Here is a 27,327-nt window from a genome sequence, read left to right as displayed (position 1 = left end):
GGCCAAACGGATGGTAAGCATTCTGGAGAAGAGGAGGGGCAAGATAGCTGGCTGCTACGGGGAGTCTGCGAAGAGCTGTTGGAAGACAGAAAACCTCAACAGGATTGGAAAATAAGAAAGGGAAGAATGGAGAGGAGGGGAGGGGAGAGCTGTCAGGCTTTGGGAAAGTGGTCTGCCTCTGTTTCCCCATCTGGGGATCACAAGAGTACCCTCCCTCCTAGGCTGGCGAGGATTAAGTCACACGTACAACATTTAGGACAGTGCCTGGCAGACAGTAAGTGCTCAGTAAGTGCCAGCTCTATTTGTGTCAGGAGAAGTGGGACAGGAAGAGAGGTAGGTTGTGAACAAATTGGGAAGCGACTCAAATGCCCAGTTAAAAGCTTGGATTACAAGTTTTTGAGTAGGGAAGTACCCACATACACGGAAAAAAGAAGAAATTACCAGCAAGGGCAATGGACAGGATATCAGGACACAAGGATGTTGGCCCCAGGTCGTCTTCTACCTAGCACTGTAACTTTGGGCAAATCCCATGAATCCACTGGGCATGGGTTTTGTACATAAGAAAGGGACCAGGGAAGCGGACTTGTGGCCCAGTGGTTAGGACGTCTGTCTACCACATGGGAGGTCCGCGGTTCAAACCCTGGGCCTCCTGACCCGTGTGGAGCTGGCCCATGCGCAGTGCTGATGCACGCAAGGAGTGCCCTGTCACGCAGGGGTGTCCCCCGCGTAGGGGAGCCCCACGCGCAAGGAGTGCACCCCCTAAGGAGAGCCGCCCAGTGCAAAGAAACACAGATTCCCATGCCCCTGACAACAACAGAAGGGGACAAAGAAGAACACGCAGAAAATAGACACAGAGAACAGACAACTGGGGTGGGGGTGGGGGGAAAGGGGAGAGAAATAAATAAAATAAATCTTTAAAAAAAAAAAAAGGGACCATTTGTTGTCTAAGTCCCTTCCAAATTCTACATTGCAAAGTGATACAGATTTGGGCTCTAGTGGTGGCAGCCACCACAGAAAGGATGGGAAGGCTGTGATGGCTCAGTGATTGCCTTGGGTAATGAGGGGCCAGGTGAAGGGAGACCCAGAGAAGATTCTAGGGTTTGAGCCAGGATGGGGAAGTCTGGAAGAGGAGCAGGTCCGGAGTCCAGACATGTGAGTTTAAGATGAGGGTAACACATCCCAGTGGCAATAAATGTCCAGAAGATGGTTAGAAAGGTAGACCTCGGTGCTGGAGGCCATTTGGAGGGACCAAAGTCAGAAGCCGGGGGAATGGATGCCAGATCTTCAACATGACTCAGAGATTTGCCCCGAGGTCCTGTCGTCCAGTGTGACCCTGAAGCTGGGAGAAATGCTGGTGAAAAGACAGGCTGGGCAAAGTCAAGGCTGGGCAAAGTCAAGCCAACAGTAAAGGCAAGCTGTGGCCGCCACTCAGAGGCCCGGGGGGCCAGCACCCAGGGGACCCGAAGGAAATGTCACAGGAGATCATGGTTCCAAGGGAGTTGTCCGTGGAAGCTTGCAGCTCTGTCCCTGGTCTCTGCATCAGTGCCAGGCCCTGGCAAGAAGCCAGGCTACTTCCCCTCCGGTCTGCCCTGCCTGCTGCTATGGGTTTGCTTTCCCTCATCTCCCACCTTCCTCTATCATCAGGGGGCCTCTGGCAACCTGAAAAGTTATCCCAGCCATCTTGTCACTGCCTCGTTGTCACCCATTTCCTCGCCTGCCCCCGGAAGTTTAAAAATCTGTTGTACATTTTAAGTGTCTCAGGTCAAAAATGTTGGCTTTGAGGGAAGCAGATGTGGTACAAGGAGTTGGGCGCCCACCTACCACATGGGAGGTCCCGGGTTCCGTTTCTGGTGCCTCCTAAAGAAGACAAGAAAGACAGTGGGCTGGCATGATGGGCTGGAGCAGCCAGGTGATGCAGCGAGATGACACAAATGACACCACAAGATGACGCATTTTTAAAAAATGTTTTTTAAGAAATTGTTTTTTAAATGTTGGGTTTGAGATACAATTGCAATAGGGTGCATTTCACGGAGTTTCGTAATTACGAGCTGATGCAAATGCTTGTTGAGATGTCAAATAAATCAGTGGCTCCGGGATCACTGGGGAGGACAATTCCTTAGGTGTGGGCCGGTCGGCTGAAACGGAGGCTAAGACTGGATAGAAAGCAGTGGTGTTGGGGCTGATGGTGGTATTGGCAGGCAGATGCAAATTTCCAAAGCAATTGGCAAGAGAGTTCCTGAGACCAAAAAAGGCTTCATCCCTCGAGCCCTAGGACAGGATCTATTTTATAACCTCTCCCAAATGGGGGATTTCCAAGGGTCTAGTGCCAATGGGAATTCCTGGCCATAAGAAGCAAATAACTCATTCATTCAACCACCACCGACTTGAGCAATGAGCTTCTGTTCCCAAGGCCAAGACAGCCAGGGGGCACCAGCAAAAGGGAGCATGTGAGGTCTTAATGCTCTCCCTTGGATGACTGAATATTGGGAGAGAAAAAAAGGGGGTGGGGAGTATTAAGAATTGGGCCTTGGGGTCCTATCAACTGAGATGGAATTCAAACCTGTGGGGACTCTTGGGCAAAAGTCCACTCCTCCCCAAACGTATACATGTTCCTTTTCCATGTTCAACCCTTGCCCACAGGTACACTACTTTAGGAGCACACATCCCTGGGCTAAGGGTCCAGCCCCCTTTTTTCCCACATCCTGTTGCTTTTTCACTCCTGAGCCCAATCCTGGCCTCAAGTCTGCTCCTTAAAAATGTTGCATTAGTCCCAGAATCCAAGAGATGCAGCTCCACAAGTGGCTCCACCCCCTGCCCAAGGTCCCCGTCTCACTTCCCACATACTTTTCCACCCAAGCTTTTTTCGTGTCTTATCAGGCCTCTCCGTTGAGTCTAGTTCAGTCCCTGCGACCATTTTTTTCCGTTTTGGTTCCTCCAGACACGAGGCTAAATGGCCCATCCACAGCTGAAAAAGACTCACTAGCCTCAACACGGAGTCCTGGGAGGTGAAGGACATTTCTGGGTGGTTCTAAAACAAGTCCTTTCATCTCATCCCTGACTCTAGGACAACCTGTCTGACATGGGATGTGCGACAGAGGGAAGAGGAAGCCATGACACTTGGGTTCTAGCCCTGGTTCTGTCTAGCCAGTTGTAGACCGTTGGCCAAATCAAGCACTCTCTGGGCCGCAGTTTCCTTCCTTACGAAAAGATCTGAAAGGCCCCCTTCATCTCGGACAGTCTAGGTCAGCTGGTTTCAGGTCAGCCTTGGGAATCTGAAACACTTCCAAGGCCTTCCCTCAAGTCATTTGCAGTCTAGAAATTCTGCTTTCCAGGCTTGGCCTAAAGGCTGGAGCTTATTAAAAAGAGGGAGGTCTAGTTCTGACTCCACAGCAGAACTAAGGGCCCAGTTGCACTTGGATCTGCTTCGGATTCCCAGGAGACATGCAGCGTGATGCTGTGTATTCCTTCAAGACCTAGACCCTCTTCTCCCAGAGCCCAGCTGGGAGCAGACGGCTCTCTGAGGGGGATGAGGGAGGAGTGTTGTGTGGAGGGATGTGCGTTTGGGATTCCAAATAGGAAACTTGTGGGAAATATTGGGTGAGGGCTGAGAGAAGTGGGGGTAGGCCAGGGGAACCACAGACCACTAAAGGCAGAGACAGAGCTTAGGAGCAGCTGGGCTGGAGGACCGAGGACAAATTGCCGCTCACCCAGGCCAGGGAGGCAGACTCTGGATTAGTGCACCCCTCCACTGCACACAGGCGACAAGCTGGTCCCCCGCCCAGCCCCATAGCAGCTCCTGTAGTTTTCTTTGGCTCTGAGAAGGAGGGGCGTCCCCTGAGCCCTGGGTCCCCCTCCACCGCCAGGCAACTGGCTTCCATTACCCCTGACAGCTCCAGAGCCACAGCCCAGCCCCCAGCCCCAGCCTGGCTGGCTGCCGTTGCCTTTTATGGTGAAGCTGAGAGAAAGCAAGGAGCGAGGCGGGGAGACGGTTCTGGCAGGGCAGCGGGTTGTAGAGCCCCAGGGTGCTTCACCCCTCGTCAGAGCCCCTCGACCACTCCCCACAGCCACCTCTCTGCTTCCTCCTCGATGGCCCACTCCGCCCCGAAGCCACGACCCCTCTTGCTCGCCCCAACCCTTCCTCCCCTTCCTTCACTCTCACATCCGGGGGGTGATTTCCCACTTGGCGGAAGTCCCACGGTTTGGGTTCAGATTCCGGGATGGCCCGCCCTACTTCCGACGCCCACCTCCAGGGGTGGGTGGAGAGCCCGGTCAGATAACGGGCAGGACCGTGCTCCTCGGTGGCGTGTGCGGGCAGAAAGGCTGGCGCGGGGAGCGGGAGACCTCGGCCGCCCCGGGCCTCCCGCCCCCTTCCCCGCCCCCAGGCCTGGGGAGGGGACCCTGAGGACAGCACCCAAAGGAAGCACCTGGCTGGGCCGGGCCGGGAAGCGAAGGGTGGACAGCAGCGCGGGAGCCCAGGGCGGAAGGGGGGTCAGCGCCCAGGGGTCAGGCCGAGTCTCCCGCCCGGCCCCGCCGCCGCGCTCTCGCCCTAGCCCCCTCCCCGGCTCCGGGGAGGCGGCCGCATCTGTGCAGCCGCGTCCCCGGCCGGGCCAGCTGCGCGCAGCTGCGCGGTCCCCGCTCCCCGGCGCGGGCCCCGCGCCCCGCCCGCTCCGCTTGGGCAGGACGCCCCGCCCCTCGAGAACTCGCCGCCGGAGCAGTCGAGACGATGGGGCTAGAGAGGACTTGCCCCTCCCACCGGAAGTGCCGAGCTTCGGACCTGACTTAGCAAAGAGAAGTTCCGGCCCAAGGTTCCCACCTGAAGCTGGTACGCTGACGGCGTCGGGCCGAGCGGAGCTGGTCAGGTGCGAGGCACGCAGGCGCGGCGCCACGGGTCGGCGGGGCGGGTGGCGGGCCGCGGGGGCGAGGACCGGGCCTGGCGGGAGTGGGGAGCGCGCCGGCTCGAAGCTCAGGCCCTCCTCCTCGCAGGATGATCACGGACGTGCAGCTCGCCATCTTCGCCAACATGCTGGGCGTGTCGCTCTTCTTGCTTGTGGTTCTCTATCACTACGTGGCCGTCAACAATCCCAAGAAGCAGGACTGAAAGTGGTGCTTCCTCCACCCCAGGTAACGGTCCAGGGCTGTAGCGCCCGGGCCCGGAGAGTTGATGGCGAGGCCGCGCCAGGGCCTGCCGGGTTCGAAACTTCAAATCGGCCCCTCTGTCCGCACAGAATTGAAAGTGCCGTGCAGTACCGTGCCCTCTTGCCCTCAACCTGCTCCCGGCTAGAACGGGGGTGGGTATCTTCATCGCCCTCAGTCCCCGTCTTATAGTCAGTACTCAGGAGGTAGATGCCAAGTTGGGGTACGGGAACAAGGAGGCGCTGACACCGGTAGGAACAAAGGTACTGAGAGTGTATCAGAGTATGAGGATTTGGGCCCCTCACTTAAATAGCCGTCACTTATCCAAGATTGTTCAGACTTTTATTTAGACAACATTTTTTGTGAGTGGGTATAAAGATATAAAATTCTATTTCCATGTTCTGGGTTAAGGGGCACTGATTTAGGGGTTGGCTGCTGTAGACTCAACCCAAAGAAAAAGAACAAAGTTCTGCCCCGGAGGGCTATGGGGACTACCTTCAAGTGTGGTTCAAAAATGTACGAGGGAACAGGCTGGAGGGGAGTTGATTCCTGAAGGATTTCCCCCAGAGGAAAACTGCAGCATTTTCCTTACCTCAGGTCTTTCCCGCTCTTTTCTAGGGTTCCAGGACATAGTCTGAGGCAAGATGGAGGGTGTGAGGGGCCTTCACACTTCACTTCATCCCTTCTACCCATCATACAAAGCAACTACACCTGGATTTTTCCAAACAACTTTTATTTTCTCAAAGTCTTCCTTAACCCTGTGGATCAAGAAGCTCCCACTGAATAGGGCCCAGTAGAGGGGCTGTTTTCTACCCCCCAAATATAAAAATATAGATATATATATATACTTTTGTGGTCCCAAGATCTTGTGCTGTGGAGGGAGGGCAGGGGTGGCAGATGCCTGCTTTGGTCTGTCTCAAGGTGATGCTCTGCAATGCCGCAGACAGTATGACTGGCATTCCAGGGAGTTACAGTTGCCACGTGGAATCAGCAGCAGAAGGAGGGGACCAGCACATTTCTCACTGTGTCTGCCCATCTTGGGGCTATATCCTGGGCATGAAGGTGAAGGCATCGTCATACCCGGGGGGAAACAGCGAGTGGTGGGGATTTAGGGGCAAAACAAACCTCAGGCTGGCCCAAGGGCCCCCTGGTGTAACAAATCCGAGACTGGGAGTCAGACAGACTACAGGAAATAGGAGAAAAGGCAGGGGCAGAGCGGGGCCGTGGGGGCCCGGCCAGAGGCAGCCTGCAACAGAGAACAGAGAGGGATCAGGGTAGGGTTGGGAAGACTCTGCTCCTCTCCTGGCCTGTTAGCCAGGGGCTGGAGGGGGAAGGAAGCGGGGAGAGATGGGGGCAGGTTGGGATAGGCAGCTGGACCGCTGCACAGTAAGTAGTCTGGTGCTGGGCCCAGCCAGCTCCTTGGCCCTAGGCCCTCCCCATGTTGTCTTGTCCTGGGAGTGAAGACAGGCCATGGTGGGGGGGTGGGAAGTGGGGATTAGAGTTCAATGAAAATATAATTAGTTTGGGGATCAAAGGGAGTAGGGAAGGAAGGATTATCCTGAATGGCAGCAGTGGGAAATGACGGGGCAGAAGTGAGGGTGGGGAGGAGTGGACCTCAGTGCTCACCCTGGTGCAGCAGAGCGGGGTCCTGGCTCCAGCTCACTGCTCTCCCTGGTCCGGGGGATAGGGGATGTGGGGCCCGAAGAGCCTCTCATCCCTCTGCGAGTCGGCGGTGAGCCCCGGCCCAGCCTGGGCCTAGCCTGTGTGGACAGGGGGTGGGCTAAGAGGCTGGGTTCCTCCTTGAGCTCTTTTGCTTCCAGGTTTGCTTCTAGGGTTTGTTTCCATGCATAAGAGTGTAGTGTAGGGATCAACACAGGTACTGGGACCTTGAGTTCCAGAACACTGTCTGTAGCTAAGTGGGGGAAGCAAGGTCATGGCCAGAGAACTGGGTTCAATCTGTGACTCGGCACCCCAAGTCTTACTTAACTAGGGGTGGCAGAGGATCCAGCATGTAACCTCCATGGCTGTACCATGGCCAAGGTCTGGCTGAGTAGAGAACACTGTATGGAAAGATGCTGAATGATTAGTGGCCCTCCCTCAGCCCTTCCATGCCTCAGCCCCTGCTAGAGCAGCTTAAGTTTGTGCACCCATCCAGTCAGCTTCAGCTTATCCCCAACCTCAGCCAACCTAGCAGGGGGATCTGGACTGAACTGGAGTTTGTGGCATAACTGTTCTTAGGAGCAGCAACCAGATGTGTTACCTGGGGAATCCGGGACCCCTCCTGGCGGAAACTCTCCTCGGGCAAGTCTGGGCAGAAAGAGAGGAGAAGCTAAGGGCAGGGGCAGAGAAAGCCAAAGCTAGCAGGCTGAGGTTGGGGTGTATCTGGCAGGGGTGCTGGGATTGGAAGCGAGCAAGAGAGAGCCCTGGCTGGTGGAGGTGGAGAGCCCTGGACAGGCAGGCACTCAGGACCTTCTGACTCCCCAGAGGAGCGCTGAGATCCTGTGGGTTGAGGCTGTGAAGCAGTGCTGGGCATCTTCCCTCCCCCTGCCCAGGTGAGCAGTGCCTGAGTTTTTAGGTGGGGACTAGGGAAGACCCCAAAGTGTTACCTGTAGTCGGGTCCTGATGCAGGGGGTCCGAGGTCCAGTCCCTAGCAGACCTTTCCCAATCACCATGACAGTCTCTGGCTTGTCCCCTGAGGATAGGAGTGAGCAGCTACTCCCTAGAGAACAGAGGAAACTGATCATCAGAGTAGGGATCCCGGAGAAGAGGAGCCAACTCCTTTTAGATCAGGGTTTCTCAGTCTTGGCACTGCTGACATTTAGGGCTAGTTGGTGTGTTGTGGGGGGCTGTCTTTGCACTCTAGGTTGTTTCGGTGCATTCCTGGCCCCTCTACCCATTGGATGCACCCTATCCCCCCCCCCCCCCCCCAATCCCAGTGTCTTCAGACACTGCCAAATATCTCGAGGGGCACATACCCCTGGCTTAGAAACAGTGCATGCTCTAGTCTCCAAGGGATGGAGCAGTGACTTGGGGCTTGAATCAGAACCCACCCAAGCTTAACCTGCAGGTGAGGGTACAGACATCAGGGCCTACCTATCCCAGTCATGTTTGAGAATTTAAGGACCAAGTCAGCAGTACCCAAGACATGGGTTGAGGGCTACCACTGAGGAAAGTTAACCAGTTAGGAGTAGCAGGCTCTGGGTGAGGTAGAAGACGTTGTTCTGGAGTCTCAAAAATCCTCCCCAGTTGGTCATTTACACAGCTGGGTATGTAATGAGCATAGATGGCCTGAGTTTTGTATGGACGATGTAGTTATACAAGGTCTGCAGTGATGCCTGGTGAAGGCCTGTTGCTAGTTTTCATTCTTTGGTTTTGTCTGGTGTTGCCTAGCACCTGGAGCCAGGGAGCTTGGGTAAACAGCACGTCCTAAGTAGGAAAAGTCCTCAGGCTCCTCAGCTGTGACATGAGGATTACATGAGGTTAAGTACTTAGAGCAGTGCCTAAGTAAAGGCTCAATAAATGTTAGCTGTTATTTTATTATACAGAAACATTCCTTAGGTTCCAGCTTCCTATACAAGGTCATGGATGTTGGGTTTAGGATAATGCAGGCTCACAACTAAGAGAACTGATTCCCCTGGTCTGGAGTGGCTTGCATTAGCTTCAAGTCAAGGAGGAAGTCCAGGTCAGGTGGCAGACTGGTGGAAGGTATTTCCTCAAACCCAGTTGGGAGCCTGGCCTAGGCCGTAGGTGGCAAGGAAGGGAGGATATTGGCCAACTCAGACTTCAATGGCAGTGGGTACAGACCTGATATGCTGAGTGAGGTGGGCAAGAGGCAGGAGCCCAGGCTGCGTGAGGGAGCTGGGCCAGAACTAGTGGGAGTTGGGGATGGAATCAGGCTGCTCGCAGTAGGGCGATGGGTCAGTGGCTGCTGCCGCCGTCTCCTGTCCTGGCTTCTGGGCTCTGAGTGGAAGGGACACAAGCAGATAAAAGGGCAAATAAGTGAGGCCCTGAGGGACAGCTGTCTTGATTGCCCAGCTTCTACCCTTGGTCAGAAGATGCCTGTTTTCAAGCTAATCAGAGCAGCATCCCTCTTCTGAAATAATTCTGAGATGGGCAGAAAGATCTGTAGTACTTATTCCAGTTATCCAATTCTCAGCAGGCCTCATCCTTTGTCACCTCTCTAGCATTTCTTGAGCTAACCAATCTACTCCCCCATCAGTTTATTCTGCTGGCAAAGGAACTACTGAGGTTGGTGTCTCAAACAGCTTTCCTGGGTTTTCCTCTTAACTCTAACTGCTCCTCTTCCAGCTGTTCTTCTTACTCCTTAAATGTCATTGTCCCCACCAGAGCCTCTATTCTAGAAGCCCTTTTTCCAGAACCCCAGTTCTAATTGTCCACTGGACATTGCTACCTAGACATCTCCCATGACTAAAATAAAACTCATTCTCTCCCTTCCTTTTATTCTTGCAATCTTTGTTAAAAACGTATCTGCTTGAAACCTTGTTTCATGTCTTAACTCCTCCCTTGCATTTAGATTTGTGTTTAAGTGAATTCTGAGAACTCTACTGCAACTGCTTGAAATCTTTACTCTCCCTTGTCACTGCCAGTATCTGGATATAGGTTTTTATCTCTCATTCAAGTTTTTGAAAGTTTCCCTACTAGTTTCCCCAGCTGGAATCTCTTCCCTTTTCCAATCCACCTTCACATACAACTTCTTATTCTAAAACAGAAAGGATCAAGTGCAAGCTTTCAACATGGCATTCAGAGCCCTCCCACTGTGTTCCCAATCTCCACAGCCTTCAGAGCGTACCAACTTGGTCCTTCAGAACCTCTGCCATAGCCCCTAGGCTCCCAGCTATGTGGTTTCTTCTGGAATATCTGGTTCCTCATATAGTGACACCTTAGACATCTTTCATTTTCCATCTCTAATGTCTCCTCTGCGAGGCCTCCTTGACCATTACAGGCAGAATTAGTTTTCTCCTCCTTTCCCTCTTGTCTTTCTTTCATATGGCTAGTTGTTGGTTTGTAACTTCTGTTTTCCTTATTTAAATTAGTACGCCTCCAGGGCTTACAGTAGTGCCTAGCCCACAGTCAGCACTCAGTAAATGTCAGCTAATACTCTTCTTAATTGGAACCCGAGTCTCTGGAGAATGGAGGCTGCTTTTCCCCAACACTCCTCTCCCAGTGCCTGTGGAAGACTGCCCGGAAGAGCAGGGCCCTTGGCACCTATTTTGTCTACTTGGACAGCAGACATCCTACTGTAGCCCAGGAGCTGCTGCAGCAACCTCTGGGTCTCAGGACATGTGGTTATATTTTGGGGGCAGCGCTCATTCAGGTAAGCATTAGGGTCCCAGTGGGACAGATGCCGACTGGATGGGGTAGGGAGGCTTGCAGGTTTGGCAGGTCCTTCCTTATCACAGAGGGCCAAGAGGTAGCAAATGCTGTCAAACGGAATGAACTCTTAACCTTCACAGAGCTGGATTCCACAGAGGTTCCAGGATGCCAACTGACCCCTAATAAAGCAACCTGTGTTGAATGCAAAAAGCCTCTAATACTGGAAGTGGGTGACAGTAACTTCGTCTTGTCTCGCTACACTGGGCAATAGCAGGCAGTAAAAAGGCTACTTCTGAAATGCCCCAAACCAGATGAAAAGTTTGATAGCTACATGAATAAGGGCTAGAACAAAGACAATCTCAGGTGGAAGCTGTGAGGGGCTGTGCTGAGATCCCAGGTACCAATTAGAGTCTAAGACAGTGGTCAGGAGGCAAAAACAACCAGACCTTAGAGGGCTAGCAAGCGTTGGTAAGGGGATGTCAGCAGGAAAACAGAAGCCAGAGATTCATGGCTACCTAGAAGTCCCTACCACCAGTGACATTCAGCTGGGTAAGGGTGTGGCTAAAACAGGTGTCAGGAGGATGTCCAGATGACAGTGTACAGTCGGCAGAAATAATAAACTTGACGGAGAGGGAAATACCAGGTCTTAGATAATCTGAGAAGTAATCTTTACAGTGAGGCATGTCAAAGCCATGTTCAAGGATGAACCCTCATCCCAGTCCCTTGCCTAGGAAAGGATAAGAGAAAAAGGGCAAGGATATGAGTGAAAGCCTCTGGGACATTTGTAAATCCTAGTAAGAATCTGATGTTCAAGAAGGTATGAAGCAAAACAGGCAAATGAGGTGAGAAACATCAATATGAAATGTCAACATTAGGGACCATGGTAAAGATTCTAAGGAGGGGAGCCGATGTGACTCAGTGGCTGAGCACCAGCTTCCCACATACAAGGTCCTGGGTTCTATCCCCAGCCTGGTACCACAAAAAAAAAAAAAAAAAAAAAAAAAAAAAAATTCTAAGGGCACAACCCAGGAATCCTGCCCCGCAAATGAGAATTTCAGGACAGGAGGCAATGTCTGGTTTAGGAGAGAGGCCTTATCTCAAAGAATAAGGCATTTTAAAATGGTACTTCAAGCATTACTTAAAACACCATGTTAAGACCTGGCCATATCTGCCTATAAATTTAAGTGTGAGCACTTCCTTTCGTAATATAAACAGCAGCTTGAGGTGGAGTGCAGGAGTGACATGTGACCAGCTCTGCTTCCAGAGGTGGTGAGGTCATATTTTATGGTAATCAGCCTGGGTTTCCTTTTTGGGGGTGGCAGGATAGTCGTGGGGCACAAGTCTGACGTCACCGATCTCAGCACTGTATGAGTGAGGATGGATATTGTAAGGCCTTGTGGTTCAGATGAGCAGTTAGTGGACTTGTTCCTAGGTCCTGCATCATCCTACTGAAACATCTGGAACAGCCCCTCTATGTGGTGCCCCAGATCTTGGTGAATTTTGTTACACTGAGAACAGGATCAGTGACCAATACCCTAGGATGGCCACAGACCTGATTTATGCCCTCTATGGGGAGGAAAGTTGAGCATTCATTTCGCTCCCAATTTCTTGCCTTTCATTTATTCATTAATTCACTCATCAAATATGTATTGGTTATTTATTAAGTGCCAGGCACAGTGCTGGATGCTGAGGGAACAAATAGATGTGTTATGTCTCCTATCAACTCTACCGCATGAGTTTTAGTCTGGTATTGAATATGAAATTTGGTGGTGGTGGAGGCACTCCTCCTGTCCTGGGGGCTGCCCCCCCGAGGAGGCTCCACGCACCACTGAACTTTAGCTGCTCTACCTAAAGTTGTCTGTCAGCTGAGCCAAGGTATTGCGCAGGCCAGGGAAGAGTCCTAGTAACCTCTGGGTTCAGTGACAGCTGGGAAGGATAAGAGGAGTGGTGGTTGGGCAGCACTGAGGGTCCTGCTTTTATACTGGAATTAAGAACCTTGTCTTTTATACCAGGATTCAGCTGGGTAGCTGGAGGGTCAGGGAAGGAGTTTCAGTTTTGGAGTGAGGCTTGTATGAATCCAGGGCCAGGATTAGGATAAAACAAGTGAGCCAAAATCTAAGGAGCCACTTGCATGACACTAAGAGTGAGTGTCTTCTGGAATTTTGCATTCTAGGTGCCTCACTTGCCTTACCCTAGTCCTGGCCTTGCTTGAATCAATATATAGTCGACAGAAAGAAGCTGGCAGTTTACCTCTTCACTCCTCTCCCCAGCAGGCCCTTTTAGCTTTGTTTACATCTGCTTTTGCACAAGAATCTTGCAGATTTTTTATTTCCATCATTGTTTTAGCTGGTCCTCAGGGACCTTCTCTTCCTCCATAGCAAAAAGATAGTACTGTCTGCATTCTAAGCCAGGTGGAGGGAAACGGATCCGGGAAGGTGGGGCTTAGAGCGCCTTTTATGGTTGGAGAGAACAAGGTATAAAAGATCCTGGCACTAAGGTCAAGAGTGCTCGGAATCAAGGCTTCCTCAAAGGGTAGATGCTGAACAATCCTGTTCACCCCAAGTTGGCTACCCGTTGGCTCTTTAAAACGTCATCCCCAGCCCCTGGGAACAGAATCTGTCAGACTAGTTCCCTGAACCTCTGACTCAAGCTTCTGGCTGGGCTGTCTAGATCTTTTCTGAAGTTTTCTGGATAGCCTAATCTCATGTTTTGTTCTAAACAATAAAGGATATCATTAAATACATAGTTAATTGTGATATTTTTATATTTTAATGGGAAATTTCTTCTGAATAAACTCACAAGAAAACCCTTTGTCAAATCATCATCCCCAATTTTAGGTTTGGGAACTATAGCTGCTTCACAGGAACATTTCTGAGGTATGTGAGATTATGTTCTTTCCTCTTTGGAAGACAAAGTATGTCTAGGTGCAGCGGGGCCAAAGAACCACATGTGTGGAGCCAGGAAGTCATATAAAGCTATATGACACTGCACAGATCACACTGGACAAGGAAGTTTTTTCAAGAATTGGTTGAAGATGCCAAGTCCAAGTGCCACAGTTTGCACTGTAGGCCTCTATCCAAGTCAGGGCCAGTCTCCTATCCTGGAGTCCCGCAGGGACTTGTAAGGGATGAAGCTACAAAAATCAGAGCACCAGCAAATTCGCAAGAGAACACAAGAGTCAAGATTCCTGGCATCTGACCTTTCAACTCCTTATAGTATTCCTGTTTGGTAACCTAATTGACACCTTGGCTTACAAATATAGTTTCTTAGTTCTTACAGATATTTATGCAAGTCCCTAGGGTATCCTTGTACTCAAGCCAGGGCCCCTGTTTGCTTCTCAGCTCATTCACCTGGGGGAAGAGACCACCTCACTTGGTTGTAGCTGGCAGCTAATGTGGGTGGCTCTGACTGCTCGCTTTTTCTACAACTCTGGCCTTTTTCTGCCTGCAGGACATCTCTATATAGATAGCTTCTGACGCCCAATCATATCTAAAATAGGTAACGCATTACCACTACCAACACTGTCTTAATGTCACGTGACTTTCTCTTTTAGCTTGGAGCTTTGAAGCTACAAGAATAGTTCCTCTTTCTTCCACTGTCAGTGACTGGCGCCACTTTTATTTCCAATACTTCTCCCTGCCTTTCAGGACCCTGGAGCAGACTCTAGCCATCTCATGTATAAACTACTGCAAGGATGCTACTACCTCCTCTTTCCTGTCCTGTATATACAGTTCACAGCCAGTGCTAGCCCACAAGTCTTTTGTTCATCACACTCAGAAGCACACAATCGATGCCATAGGTCTGTTAACTCATAAGCTTTGTTTTCGGGACCTGTCAGCTTCGTCCACCCCGCTCTCTTTACCTATTTGCCTCCTGAGCCAGCTGGGTATACCTGCTTTCTGTTCTCTACTCAGCAGCTTTATTCCTGTACCTGTCAGTTATCATCTCTGGAATGTTTCTGCTAAACCATATACCAACCATTCTTCAAAACTATTTCTCAGTGGAATATTCTTTTTTTTTTTTTTAATTGAATCAAGTATTTTTTAGCTAATTACTTGTGTTTATTGCCATGAAAGCTCCCCAAGTCTCCTGTATGTTTATAATATGTATTTGTTGTATTTACTGGTCTGTTTTCCTTAATCAAGGAAATTACTTCGTACTGACTACAGATTTTCTACTGTTATTTGAGGAATTAACAGAATAGAATACATGGCCTTCACCTCAAGGAGCTTAATACAGTGCTCTAGATTGGGAGGTAGGGTAGGGAGGATGTTCAATAAAAACTGCTTAGAGACTGAACAAGGAGTGGAGAATGGGCTGAGAGATACCCAGTCAGCTCTGATAGTGATGCAAGCCAATGCCAGCACCCCACACCATTCAGTGAGAACTTGCGCTTAGGTGTTGAGCTTAAAAAAACATCGCCCCGTGCAGATCAAGATTGTGGAGTGAGATGCTTCACGGCTCTGTCCCCCTACAGACGCTTTGAACAACCAGCAAGAACTGGCAGAAACACCTTTCTCAAAGCCCCAGAAAACAGTTAAAGGACTGCAGTAACAGGGAGAACACGGATTCGAGAAAAAGTTACTTAAAAGCAGTAGGACCTTGTGGCACCCTGGCTGGCCCTTTTCCCACCCCTTGCAGCTCAGTATTGGAGTGGCCCACACTCCCAATGTGGATCCCTGGACCAGGTTCCAGAGGGAGCTGAGTGTAACCCTCATGCATATACTGGGAGCAAATATATCTGGCCCCATCTGCCTGGTGGTGGCCTGAGAGACTCACTGTCCCAGAACTGTCTTCCTAAATCTAGAAAGAAAGCTGTCTTATACTTTCATTTTTCTTGGGAAGAGTTGGAATCCTTCTGATATTACTTTCTGAATAGGTTCTAAAGCCAGGAACAACTGCAGCCCACACAGACCCTAGATGGGAGTACCCATCATTCTACAGTGCTGCCATTTGGATGCTGAGGATGTGCTCCAAGACTGACTGACACAGTCCTTGACATGCAGGGTCCATGTCTCAGTATGTGCCACTGCTTCAGCTAGTGTTTAATCCTTGGAAACTCCCATGATGCCAGCATGTGCTGAAACCCAGATACCCAGGACTCCCACCAACAGCCACAGAGAGCACTGATCTGGAGCTCATGCCGCAGGGAATACCAAGGTCACAGGAGAGGCTGCTAGGAACTAATTTTATTTATTCATCCCTTGGTCCTGGCCCAAGTGTGTTATCTTCAAGCTCTCACTTCCCCCAGCAATGCCCCAAACAACTGAACACCTGTTGCAGGGGCTCCCAGACTGGCTTACCTCTCACAGGGCCCAGCACCCGGTGGCTGACCTTTTGGGTACTAGAGCCTAGGCCTGGCAGCCCTGCAGGCCGACTGCCATGGAAAGGAAAGCTGGGGGAGTTCTTCATCTGTGGAGAATTTTGTTGGCTGCTACTGCTACCACCAGCACTTGTGCCAGTGCTAAAACTTCGTGCCCGGCTCATGGTGTTTTCAGAGCAGGAAACAGGCAATCCACTGCAAAAAACAACAACAACAAACCAGGTGCCAGTTAACCCTGGACAGAGGAGGTTGTGTCCCAACTCTTTTCCTAAGGTCTGATGCTTAGTAAAAGGCAGAGATGGGAGCAGATGTAGCTCAGTGGCTGCGTGCCTTCCTTCCCCATAAGAGGTCCCAGGTTCAATCCCTGGTCCCCCCCCCTGCCCCCCAAAAAAAGGCATTAAAGACCCATTCGGAGGGAGAAGAAATTCGTGTCCGTGGATAAGGTATCTAATTTGGAGCATACCATTAGATCTCAGAATGCCTGTAAGCCCCTGTGCACCCATGTATCTTTCTACAGAAAATAGACCAAGAGCCACAAGGGCAACCCCAAGCAGCCTTATTTCCCCTTTATTGCTTTGGCCTTTGCCCTTGAATTCCTCTGTCAGGCATTTGCAACCACTGGAAGCTGAGACCTGACTCCACCCCATCACAATTATTGTATGTGGTTCTATGTGGGGCTCTGGAGCAGGAAGTTCCTAAGCCGGACTTGCAGATATCTAGGAAGTATGTCTAGGTAGCTCTGGGTGAAAGGGAAGAGGATCCCATTTTCAAAAACAGAATTTATCTTACTAATTTTAATTTACCCTGAAAATACTCACCATATATTTTCACTTTTAGGGGAAGAAAGGAATAGAAATCCCTTGGAAGTCCCTGCCCTACAGCCCTGTTCCACTCTTCATACCCTCCTTCCCTTCCATCCTGCAGGCCTTACTTGTTGCTCTTGGGTGGAGTCCGAGAGCCCCTCTTCTTGCTGGCGCACACATTCACAGAGCTGCTGCTAAGGCCTCGGCTGTTGCGCACGTGTTTTAGCATCCAGGCCCGGAGGTTCGTGAGGCTGCTGTGTTCGGACAGCACAATTCGGGGCCACGGATTACATTCTGCCATGTCCAGAGCTGCAATGGCCATAGCTCGTCCCACCTGTGGGGGAGTCCCAGTTGCCTCAGTGTCTTGGCCCTTCAACTCCAGGCTGCTGGCATGGGGTGGAGTGCCCAGCACAGTAGAGAGGAATGAGAAACGGCCTAAAATTTGCTCAGTAGGGTACCCTAACTTTATACCCCAGGCTGTTATGTGAAGTGTGTTTACAGTAGTTCTCTAAACCACGCCGTTTGGGGGTCCTTATCCATTATGAGCAGGGGCAGCTGTGCTTTCTGGCTGGCACCGTTAAGGAATTCTCCCAGCAGGAGAAGGAGTTTAAGTTTCTTCCGTAACCTGCAGTGCTCCTCACTTCTCTTGGTTGCCCTAGGACACTGGAGGTCATCAACACCACTGCAAAAGAGTGCTTTGAAGCCCAGGAGTGGATAAACCCAACAGAGTGAGGAGGATAGGCTCAAGGGCAAAGAATCTCAGACTCAGATATATGCTAAGGGAGTCTCTATGGCTTGGGGTCAGAAACCATGCCCTTTTCCCTCGCAGTAGCATTCAGGTCAGAGGCATGCTCCTACTGACAGAAGACAGTAACCACAGTGGTGAGGTGGTGCCAGTGGCAAGTGTCTCTTCAGGGGCCCTTACAGTCAGGTAGGAGGGCCTCTGCAGACTTTGAGGTTCCCCTTTTCCCACTCCTCCTGTACATCCATACCTGCTCAAACAGTTCCACAGTGTATCTGGAGGGGAAGGCCGGTGGGGGAGGGGGGCTGGCACGCCCATTGTCATGGCAGGCAGCAGGGATGCTGTTTACTGAGCGTCCAGTGTTGTAGTTGCATTCGAGTGTGTAACTAAGACACAGAGACCTTTATCAGTGCCCTGCTGAACAGTCATCAGACAGAACCACGGGGGTCAGCCTAGACGATCTAAGAAGGAACCACTTGGAAAAAAGCGCACACAAATAGAAAATGCTATTCTAGCGCTAGCAATTAGCAACTGACCTTGACATTAAACCATATACCCAGGAAGACCCAAGAAGGCAGAGTCCTAGACTGAAGACAATGATGCTGATTTTGAGCCTCTCTTTTGGGAAGATCTGGGCTGTCCCCTACCTCTCAAATACCCTGGGCCAGGTATTATTTTCCTTGGGGAAGCTATTTCATCAGTTCTATCCCAGATTCCACCCCAACCTGTGGATTATCCCTGAGGCTTTGTAGATTGCAACACGGCCGCTTCCCTCCTTAGACTGGCCATCTCTACGGTCTCGGGCATACATGTTCTTCTCTGAGAAATTGCAGCCCTGGAAGTCGAAGTGGGCTGAATTCAGGGAAATGAGCTTTGGATACAGCATGTTTTCCACCTGTTTGGGGGAAGAAAGGCAACTCAGAAGGAGAGACAGAGAGAAAGAAGTGACAAGAGGCAAGAAAGAGATGGTAGGCATGGGCCCAAGTGACTCAATACACAGCAGATACCATCACATGATGTTTCTTGACTTCTCACTGAATGCTTGACATTATTTCTAGGTGTTGGGAAGGTACAATTGTACCTACTCTTAAGCTCTCAGCTTCTTTCCTCCAAGGACGTAAAATTTTCCTTCTCTGGTTCCCAAATTCTAGGAGAGACTACAATGTTGACAGGATGACCCTCGCTCAAAGGTCCAAGATGCAAAGTATGAGGCAGAAGGGCCTCATGCCATCCCTTCTCTGCCCTCCAAAGATTGTTCAGAGGCAGACTACCACTTGTTGTAGCCCTCAGCCTTCCTACAGGTGGCTACCCTCCCTCTCTTTGCTCACGGCCTAACCGTTCTCTCCCAACAGTTCCAACCCCCAGTGACATTCTCAGGATTCCTACCTGGGTGCTCTCATCACTAAAGCTGTTTCCATACATGAAGCAGCCCCTTTTGGAAGCGTGTCCATGCAGGTCCACATAGTAAGCAACACCGCTCTCCTTGGGGGGGATGGTCTCAGGGGCTGGCTCCTCAACCTCAGGAGACTGTTGGGGCACAAGCCAAACACAGTTGGACTTCTGGTCCGATGGTTCTGTCTGTGTCCAGGCCTCAGGGTTATCCCCCTCAGACGAGTGCCCAAGGTGAGCTTCATTCTGAAGATTGTTGGCTTTCTCAAGCTCAGAAAAGGGAGCGCCAGGAGGGAGATGGGGACTGGCCTGGTGCTCAGAGGGACTCTGGGAGTTCAGACGGGAGTGCACATGGTGGTAGAGCAGAACAGCTTTAGCCCCGTAGATGGCCGGGTGCAGAACTGCATCAGGCCTCAGGTACTGGCGGTTCAGATTCACGCCACGGGAGTCTGTGCTGTAGGAAAACAAGGACTGAAGCAGGGTCTACAGAACTGGGCCAGCAAAGGAGCTGCTAGAGCAGATGAAAAGGAGACTGTGGAAGACTGGCTTATGAGAAGCTAAAGTTGCATTAGGAGAGAGAGAATTAATGGGTCCCCTCCTTGATCTGCTCTCACTCCCACCATAGAATCCGACAGGCCGGGTTGCTCCCTCTATCCAGAAGGGCCTGCAGGAATTCCAATCCTCCTCCTCCCAGGGAGTGCCACTACCACTACATGGGATCACATTCCTTCGCAAGTCACTGGAAGAATAAACGCGTGTGCCCTTGTTAGAGTACAAGAGAGCTGGGAATACAGGAGAAGTGAGATGAGAAAGCTGATACTATTTCATGGAGATGCAGAGGATGAGGGGAACTGGGAATAATTCAGACAGGCTGGGGAGGCTTCTTACCGGTAGTGGCCCCGGACCACACCATCGGGATTCAACATGGGAATCAGCTTAAAAACAAAGAGGCGACGTAGGGTTTGGGCCCGGGGGTCATCGGGTCGAAGGATGAAATCCAAAAAGCCGTTGAAGACAAAGCTAGATGGAGTCTCCCCAGGGTGTACCCTACTGCTCAAGAAGAAAATCTGAGGTGGAAAGGAGAGCAGTCATTAGGTCGGTTATTCTGAAGTTCCACCCTAACATTATACGGAAGGTGACAGGCAGGTAAGGCAGGCTCAGCCACTGGATTTCCAATTGGCTGAGTTACAAAGTGGAGTAAGAGCTATCACCTTTGCCTCAGGTTGTTGGCTGAGGCTGTGCCCAAGATACCTAGAGACAGTCTGGCCTTAAGCTATCAGCAGTACTTGGAGCTAGAAAACGGCCAAGGTACTACCTTTATGTTACTCCCTCTTACCCTCTTGCCTAAGAAACGGAATGGTCGGGGGGTGCTGGTATCAGGGAACAGCTGCTCCAGGCGGGGCTCTCGATCTTCTCGAAGCCCATGGCAAGAACTGACTGTGAGCAGATCTACACGAAGTCCATCCAGAGAATAGCAGAGGAGCTCCCGGTGGTAATAGATAGTATCCAAGGGGCTGTGGGGATAAAAATTATTAAGCCAGACGAATTTCCTAAAGTGCTAGCAAGGACCTGGTCCTTGACCCTCACCTCCGGGGCCTTACACTTCCTCGCCATGCTAAATGTGGCTGAGGACTTGGGTGGGTCTACATTACCAGAATGCAGAGGACAGGACAGGATGAACTTAGTGTTTTCTCCCGTTTGTGGCTCCTGGGATAGATTACTTTGTGTAGACAGACAGAGTTGCCCTCTCTTTGGGACAGGCAAAAGAGGCGTGCTGAGCAGAACAGTGCTGGCTAAATTCTGGTTAATTACTGGGAGCTAGGAAATTAAAGGAGGTTCGAACTGGGCCGGTGGATAAGTGGAGTACAGGCAGTGGCATGCTGAGATGAAGGTCATCCAGAAAGTTATTTTTCAAAGGTACCCAAAGTCCCACATTCTGTTCAGAGAAAAGACTGCTGATGAGTTTTTGTTCAGCACTCTTAGGGCAAGTCCCAGAAGTAGCAGAGGTGCTGTGTGATCCAGGACTGCATGGCAGGAGGAACAATGGGGTTGGCACCTGCTATGGGTAGGGTGATTCTCCTGAAAGCGCTGGTCCAGCTGGTTTAGCAAATCCTGGCAGTCACTGTAGGAGAAGGGGTAGCAGAAGGCAAAGAAGGTGGTAGCCCCACGGCCCTCCACGAAACGGTGAACAAAGGATAACACAAATTGTGTCTCTGTCATCTGAGGAGCAGAGAAAGGGAAAGGCAACATGCCATTGATGTCAGAACTAAGCTCTGGTTGGGGCCTCTGGGAACCCTCATCATGTGTACCACCTCCCCTCCCTCTGATGCTTTCTATGTGACAACCAGCTCCTAGCCTTCCCACAGCCGGGCCTCATCTCAGACTCCAGACAGAGCTGGAGGGACAGCTGATACCAAAACTTGATGTCCTTCCCACCTAGTACTTTGTATCCAGGTCAAACTCCTCTTTTCATTCACCACTCCACTTTCAGCAGCTAAGCCTTGCCTTCCTCCTCATGGAGAACTTACCTCAAAGGTAGGCCGATCTCGAATGCGTTCCCAGCGTGGCCGAGTGGGCACTGTGCGCACAAAGGGGGCCATGCCCTGGGAATACAGCTTGCTTTGCTTGTTCATGTTCATAATGTTGATCTTGATGAGTTTCCCTGGAGTTCCTCCCCGGACACTGAAGTAGAACCATGACCTGAGGTCCAGAGTAGGCAAGTCAGGTCACTGTACAAGGTAAGGCTGGAGAGCGGGTATGTTGGAGGGCTGGAGCAAGCCAATCTGGGAAAGGGCAATTTAACAGGGAGGAAAGGAGGGAAGAGGGGTAGGGAGAGGAAGGGTAGTATGCTGGTGTGAAGGGGTAAGTCAGAGGGCTAAGAGAAGCATGGATTTGGGGACCTGGACATCCCCTCTCTTTTCCTTCTTCCACCCTCCATTTCTTTCCTCATACCTGTTCCCATTCTCAAATTCCGTTTCAGCACAGTCTGGTCGGGTCCACACATTGAACTCGTAGTCAGGGAAAGAGGCGATACTGCTGGTGGGGGCTGATGCCCCACCCCCTACTCCTTCCCCATCACTACACACAGATTCCACCTTCTCCACGTGGGCTAGGTTCCCTGAATCAAAGCGAGAACTGAACAGCAATCCCCCACAGCGCAGCTCCATGGCAGGGCTGGGAAAGCATCCTCCTGCCCCACTCTGGCCCTGAGAGCTGGGGAAAAACGGGGATTGGGGTGGGGAAGAAAAATGAAAAGGTTTTTTTTGGTATCTTTGGGTAACTGAGAGCTATCCTTAGGGAGCGCCTTAAGAAGCAAAAGATTCTCGCCCCCTTATAAAATCTGGAAGTGGCCTTGTGGCAAAGGCCAAGAGAAAGCAGCACTCTTGTCCCCCACACTCAGGGTTATAACGTGCCCTAAAGGAACTCCATTTTACTACAGCTTGGCTGTTCCAAATGGAAATGCTCAGAAGCTGAACGATGCTACCAAGTGCTAGACTCAAAACTTCTTTGCCGCCCAAAGATTAGAAAATATAATTAGAGAGATCAGACTTCCTAAACTTAGGCAAGATACACCTGCCATAACACAGGGCCATCTTTAGAGATGGGCCATTCTGGATCTCTTTCCTACAATGGCTCCGCATTCTCCAGCACGGAGCGAAGACCCCAAGTTTAAACAGGCAGCTCCTCCCACAAGTCCTGACCAGGAATTCTTCCGTTGCTCCCCTGAGCCCTGGAAGGGCTGGCTCTTCCCTTTTTAGTTTTTTGAAACCACCCTACCGATCGAGGAAGAAAACGAGGAAAGTGTGGCCTTTGCCAAGCCAAAGGAAACTGGGCAGGTGCCAGCCGCTCACCTACAAACTGTGGCACAATTCCAGTTAGGGCGTCGAACAACCTCCAGCCCCCTCCCTCCCTGTGAGCCCTGGAGCCCGGGCAAAAGCTGCCCTGGTAGTTAAGGGTGAGTAACGGGTGTGCTCAGCACCCCAGACAAAAAGGGGGCCGGCAGAGTCCCACCTGGGGGCGTGGCTTCTCGACCCTCAACTCTGGCGGCCCCGGACAATGGCCGGGCCGGCCCCGGGCAGGGGAGAAGAGGGGAGGCGAGGCACGGGAGGGATCGGGACGGACCCGCAAGGACAGGAAGGCAGGGGCTAGGGGCAGAGGTGAGGTCACAGGCGCGGGGTGCGGAGGGGCGCCGGGGCCCGGGTCCGCCAGCGGGGCCAGCCGTGGAGCGGGGTGTGACTAGTGACCGGCGAAGGGGCTGCGGCCGGAGGCCGGGGGCGGGGCCGGGGCAGGCGGGGGCCGCGCTCCCCGCGGAGCCCCTCACCTCTCTCCGGGCCGGTGGTCCTGGTCCCTCTCCCGCTAGCGAGGCGGTACCTCGGGCCCCGGCACCCGGGCCCTGCACCCAGGACCCGCACAAAACCCGAGCGCCGCGGTGCCGGGACCCCGCTCTGCCAGGAAACAAGAAGCCCCTCGCCTATTGGCCGCGGGTGCGCCTGGCCACCCGCCCAGTAAGGCTCGCTGCCATTGGCCAGGACGCAGCGGCTCCTCGCAGGGACGGGGTACCTGAGCGAGGGCCGTTTGGTCTGGTGGCCGGACCCAGCGGGAGGGTTCTACCCGCGTCCTCTCAGAAGACGGTTAACGGCCTCCTGCCCGGAGGTGGGGAAGGTCAAGTGGCCAAGAAATAACCGGGAAAATACTCACCTGTGAATGGGAGCTACACCGTGTGACGCGCCACATGGCTTCCCATGCTCCTCAGTACTGTATCTTACCGGGCACTGAAAGCTCCCGACCGCTCTTCCGGAGGAAAAAGCCTAGTGGAGGATGCGGGCATCGATCCCGCTACCTCTCGCATGCTAAGCGAGCGCTCTACCATTTGAGCTAATCCCCCAGCTGCTACAAGGGCTTTTCCCTTTGCCTTACGGATTTTTCTGAGCTGTCAGCTGCCTGATGCTTTGACTTGTTTAGAAAGTTTATTTAACAGAAAGTTTATTTAACAGAAAATAGGAAGACTAGGGGAAAGATTTTTGAAACCAGGCATATAATAACTACACGTCTGCAATAGTAATAAGGTCTTATTTTATAACACGTGCTAACATCTGTGCACCTAAAACTCAGAACTGTCCTGTAAGCGGGTAATTACTGCCTACGGCTTACTGCATATAGCCTGTACTCGTACAAATTCACGGCTGGCCTCTAGGTAAATCTCACTCCTCAGGACGTAATTTAGTGTATGAGAAAGAAAGAAAATAAAAAGTGTAAAAAGTCTAGCACGAAGTCCTTCGAGCCGGAATCGAACCAGCGACCTAAGGATTGCCGCTATCACCACACTACAGTCCTCCGCTCTACCAACTGAGCTATCGAAGGCCCCGGCACTCAGAAGCGCTGCCGATTTCCCTCAAATGCTCACTGAGGCCGGGACCTTCCTCCCGATTTTGCGAGGCTTTGGCCAGTCTGGCCCTTACTTCTCCACCTCAACGAGCCCTCCGGCCCAGGCAATGAAGGGAGAGCAGGAGAGAAAAGCGCGAGGGAAGACCCAGGAGGAGGGGCGCGCTGGCGTTCGGGCAGACGGTCCCACAGCCCAGCGCGGTCTCCCGGGGCGGGCAGGCGGCGGGCGCCTGGTCAGGGTGCCGGCAGCCCCGGGCCTTGGGGCGTGCGGCGCTGTGCACGCCGCGGGCCGAGCCGAAGCTTCCTTCAGCTTCACCCTCTCCCTTCGGTTTTTCCACGGGTGCCAAGAAACGGCTTGCCTGACGAGGCTGTGTCCTGACCCGAGCAAGAAGGCGAACACAAAAACCGCGAGCCGCTCGAGGACAGCCGAAGGCGCCGCCACGCTGGCCCGGCGCTGAGGAGAGGCGCGCCCGGGGGTGCCCGGCAGCCCCGGGGCCTTCTCGGCCGCAGGCCGGGGGGCGGCGCGCGCCCGTGGGGGTCGGGCTCGGCCCTGGGGCGCCCGGCACCGGCCACCTGGTCCTCTCCGGGCAGCACAGGTGTGCGCGGTCCCGGTAGACCTCGCGGGTCCCCGAGGGTCCGCCACGGCCTTCCCGGGGGCCTGCGCCCTCCGCGCTACCGGGCGTTTAAGGCGGAGGGAGAAACAAACCCACAGCCCAATTCCTCGGCGACGCCGGGCCTGGCCGGCTGCGGGGTGGGGTGCGTGGAGACGCCGCCTCGGCCACTCGTCTGCCGCCGCCGCCTGGGGCTGCTTGGGGCGGGCGAGGCAGCTCGGCCCGCGCGGGTCCAGGCCGCGGGTGGCGCTGCTCGCTGCAGGCGCGGAGCTTGAAACCCGCGGGCTCTGCTGTCCCCGGCCCTGGCATCCCTGCGCTCAGCCACAAAAGCAGGAAGTTAGTATCTTGCCGCCGAGTTCCGGGTGGAACTGTTCGTCCTGCTGTTGCCTACGCCACCGTTGTGTCCGCGGGCGTTCCCTTGGGGTCGTCTTCTTGGGACGCTGTGGAGCCTGCTAGGTGATTTTGTTGTCGCCGGCGAGCAGGCACATTTAAATTTTACGTTGCAAAAAAAAAAAAAAAAAAAAAAAAAAAATTGAGATGAAATTCATATAAGATGCAATTAACCATTTTAAAATGAACATTCAGTGGCATTTTAATACATTCACAACGTTGTGCAACCACCGCCTCCCTTTAGTTTCAAACTTTTTCGTCACCCCCGAAAAACCGTCTTTAAGTAATCACTCCCGGTTCCCCCCTCCCCGCAGCCCCTGGCGCCCATTAACGTGCTTTCCCTCCCTGCGGATTTGCCTATTCAGGGTATTTCATATCAAAGGATTCGTACAATAAATATATGACTTCTTGGGTCTGGCCTCTTTCACTTAGCATAATATTTTTGAGATTCGTCCAAAGTCGTAACATCTATTAGCACTTAATTCCTTTTTAAATTTTTTTTCTTTTTTTCGTTAGAGAAGTTGTAGGTTTAGGGGAAATCGTGCGTTAAAATAGCGTTCCCACATACCCCCGCCATTATCAACACCTTGCATTAATGTGGTACATTTGTTACAATTCATGGGTGCACATATTTATAGTTGTACTATGATGTACAGTCCATCGTTTACAATGGGGTTCACTTTTTTAAAAATTTTTATTCTAGTGCCATATATGCAAACCAAAATTTCCCCTTTTAGCCTCAGTCAAATATACGATTTCTGAATTAAGTTCACAGTGTTGTGTTACCATCACCACCATCCATTACTAAAACTTTTCCACCACCCCAAATAAAAACTCCATACAATTTACACATTAACTCCCCAATTCCTACCCCACCCCATATATTCTAGTTTCTGACTCTCTGCATTTGCTTATTCTAATTATTTCATATCAGTGAGATCATACAATATCTGTCCTTTTGTGTTTGACCTGTGTCACTCAGTGTGATGCATACCAGATTCATCCACGTTGTAGCATGTATCAGAACTTCCCTTTTACAGCTGAATATCCCACTGTGTCTATATACCACATTTTATTTACCCATTCATTGGGTGATGGACCCTTGGGTTGCTTCCAACTTTTGGCAATAGTGAATAATGCCACTAGAACATCAGGGTGCAAATATCTTTTCAAGCCCCTACTTTCAAGTCTTGTGGGAATATACCTAGAAGTGAGATTGCAGGGTCACATGGTAATTCTATACTTAACTTTCTGACGACCGTCCAAACTGTTTTCCACAGTCCCTACACCATTTTATCTTCCCACCAGCACTTTACCTCTTCCTTTCCAATGCGGATGTCTTTTCTTTCTTTTTCTTACCTAATTTCTCTGGCTAGGATTTCTAGTACAATGTTGAATAGAAGTGATGAGAATGGATATCCTTTTCTCATTTAGAGGGAAAAGTTTCAGTTTTTCATCACTGAGCGTGATGTTAGCTATAGAGTTTATATAAATGCCCTTTATCATGTTGAGAATTGCCTTCTATTCCTAGTTTTCTGAGTATTTTTATAATGAAAGTATATTGGATTTTGTCAACAAAATTCTTTTGAAATAAATTGATGTGGTTATATGATTTGTTTTTCATCTTTCTATTAATGTGATTTTCATTTTCATTCATCTCTAAGTATTATCATCTATTGATTGATTTTATGTTGAAAACCCTTACATTGCTGGGTAGATCTCAATTGGATTATGTTGTATAATTTTAAAAATTTCTTTTCTTGTAGTGTCTTTGTTTGTCTTTGGTATCAAGGTAATATTGGCCCCATAGAATGAGTTAGGAAGTTTTTACTCTTCTTCTATCTTTTGGAAGAGTTTCAGAAGAATTAGTGTTAATTCTTCCTGAAGTGCTTGATAAAATTTACCAGTGAAGCCATCTGGTCCTGGATTTTTATTTGTTGGTAGGTTTTTTACTGCTGTTTCAATCTCTTTACTTGTTATAGTTCTGTTCAGATTTTCTATTTCTTCTCATGGATCATCTCAAAGAACCAACTTTTGGTTTCGCCGATTCTATTGTTTTTCTATTCTCTATTCCTTGATCTCTCTAATCTTTATTATTTCCTTTCTTCTGCAAGCTTTGGGTTTAGTTTTCTCTTCTTTTTCTAGTTCCTTAAGGTATAAAGTTAGGTTATTGATTTGAGATCATACTTTTTAAAAGTAGGCATTTAATGCTATAAATTT

General features: G+C 51.1%; 1 protein-coding gene and 3 non-coding genes across 9 annotated transcripts; 1 reads left to right on the top strand and 3 right to left on the bottom strand.

The window, feature by feature from the left end:
• The first annotated feature begins 4,702 nt into the window (after positions 1–4,702).
• LOC101444796 (uncharacterized) lies at positions 4,703–5,980 on the top strand. Its single transcript, XR_009183420.2, has 3 exons — positions 4,703–4,859; positions 4,984–5,121; positions 5,752–5,980. It is a non-coding gene; the product is annotated as an uncharacterized protein (transcript).
• AGBL5 (AGBL carboxypeptidase 5) lies at positions 5,850–23,527 on the bottom strand. Of its 6 annotated transcripts, none has more exons than XR_009183419.2 (16): positions 23,046–23,523; positions 21,677–21,937; positions 21,253–21,424; positions 20,781–20,944; positions 20,061–20,238; positions 19,613–19,791; positions 18,722–19,178; positions 18,061–18,230; positions 17,586–17,721; positions 16,722–16,927; positions 15,771–15,985; positions 8,938–9,093; positions 7,740–7,852; positions 7,394–7,440; positions 6,760–6,893; positions 5,850–6,379 (listed from the first exon to the last, which is right to left on the bottom strand). XR_009183419.2 is itself a non-coding variant. In XM_004451471.5 (16 exons), exons 2-16 carry the CDS (start codon positions 21,889–21,891, stop codon positions 6,208–6,210), a joined length of 2,496 nt encoding a protein of 831 aa, XP_004451528.1. In that variant the 5' UTR covers positions 21,892–21,937; positions 23,046–23,527; the 3' UTR covers positions 5,850–6,207. The 6 variants fall into 6 exon arrangements, 5 of the variants coding, with proteins under 5 accessions (XP_004451528.1, XP_004451527.1, XP_071068014.1 ...); XM_004451471.5 differs by lacking the exon at positions 7,394–7,440 and having other exon boundaries at positions 18,722–18,862; positions 19,034–19,178; positions 23,046–23,527; XM_004451470.5 differs by lacking the exon at positions 7,394–7,440 and having other exon boundaries at positions 23,046–23,525.
• A 9-nt stretch (positions 23,528–23,536) lies between these two features.
• Positions 23,537–23,609, bottom strand: TRNAA-AGC (transfer RNA alanine (anticodon AGC)). The gene has a single exon. It is a non-coding gene; the product is annotated as a tRNA-Ala (tRNA).
• A 387-nt stretch (positions 23,610–23,996) lies between these two features.
• On the bottom strand, positions 23,997–24,085 carry TRNAY-GUA (transfer RNA tyrosine (anticodon GUA)). Its single transcript is given in 2 exon segments — positions 23,997–24,032; positions 24,049–24,085. It is a non-coding gene; the product is annotated as a tRNA-Tyr (tRNA).
• Between the last annotated feature and the right edge of the window lie 3,242 nt (positions 24,086–27,327).

The sequence above is a fragment of the Dasypus novemcinctus genome, chromosome 25 (genome assembly GCF_030445035.2).
Source record: "Dasypus novemcinctus isolate mDasNov1 chromosome 25, mDasNov1.1.hap2, whole genome shotgun sequence".
Classification (NCBI taxonomy): Eukaryota; Metazoa; Chordata; class Mammalia; order Cingulata; family Dasypodidae; genus Dasypus; species Dasypus novemcinctus.
The sequence above is the reverse complement of the archived record's forward strand: the minus strand, read 5'-3'. Positions and strand labels throughout refer to the sequence as shown.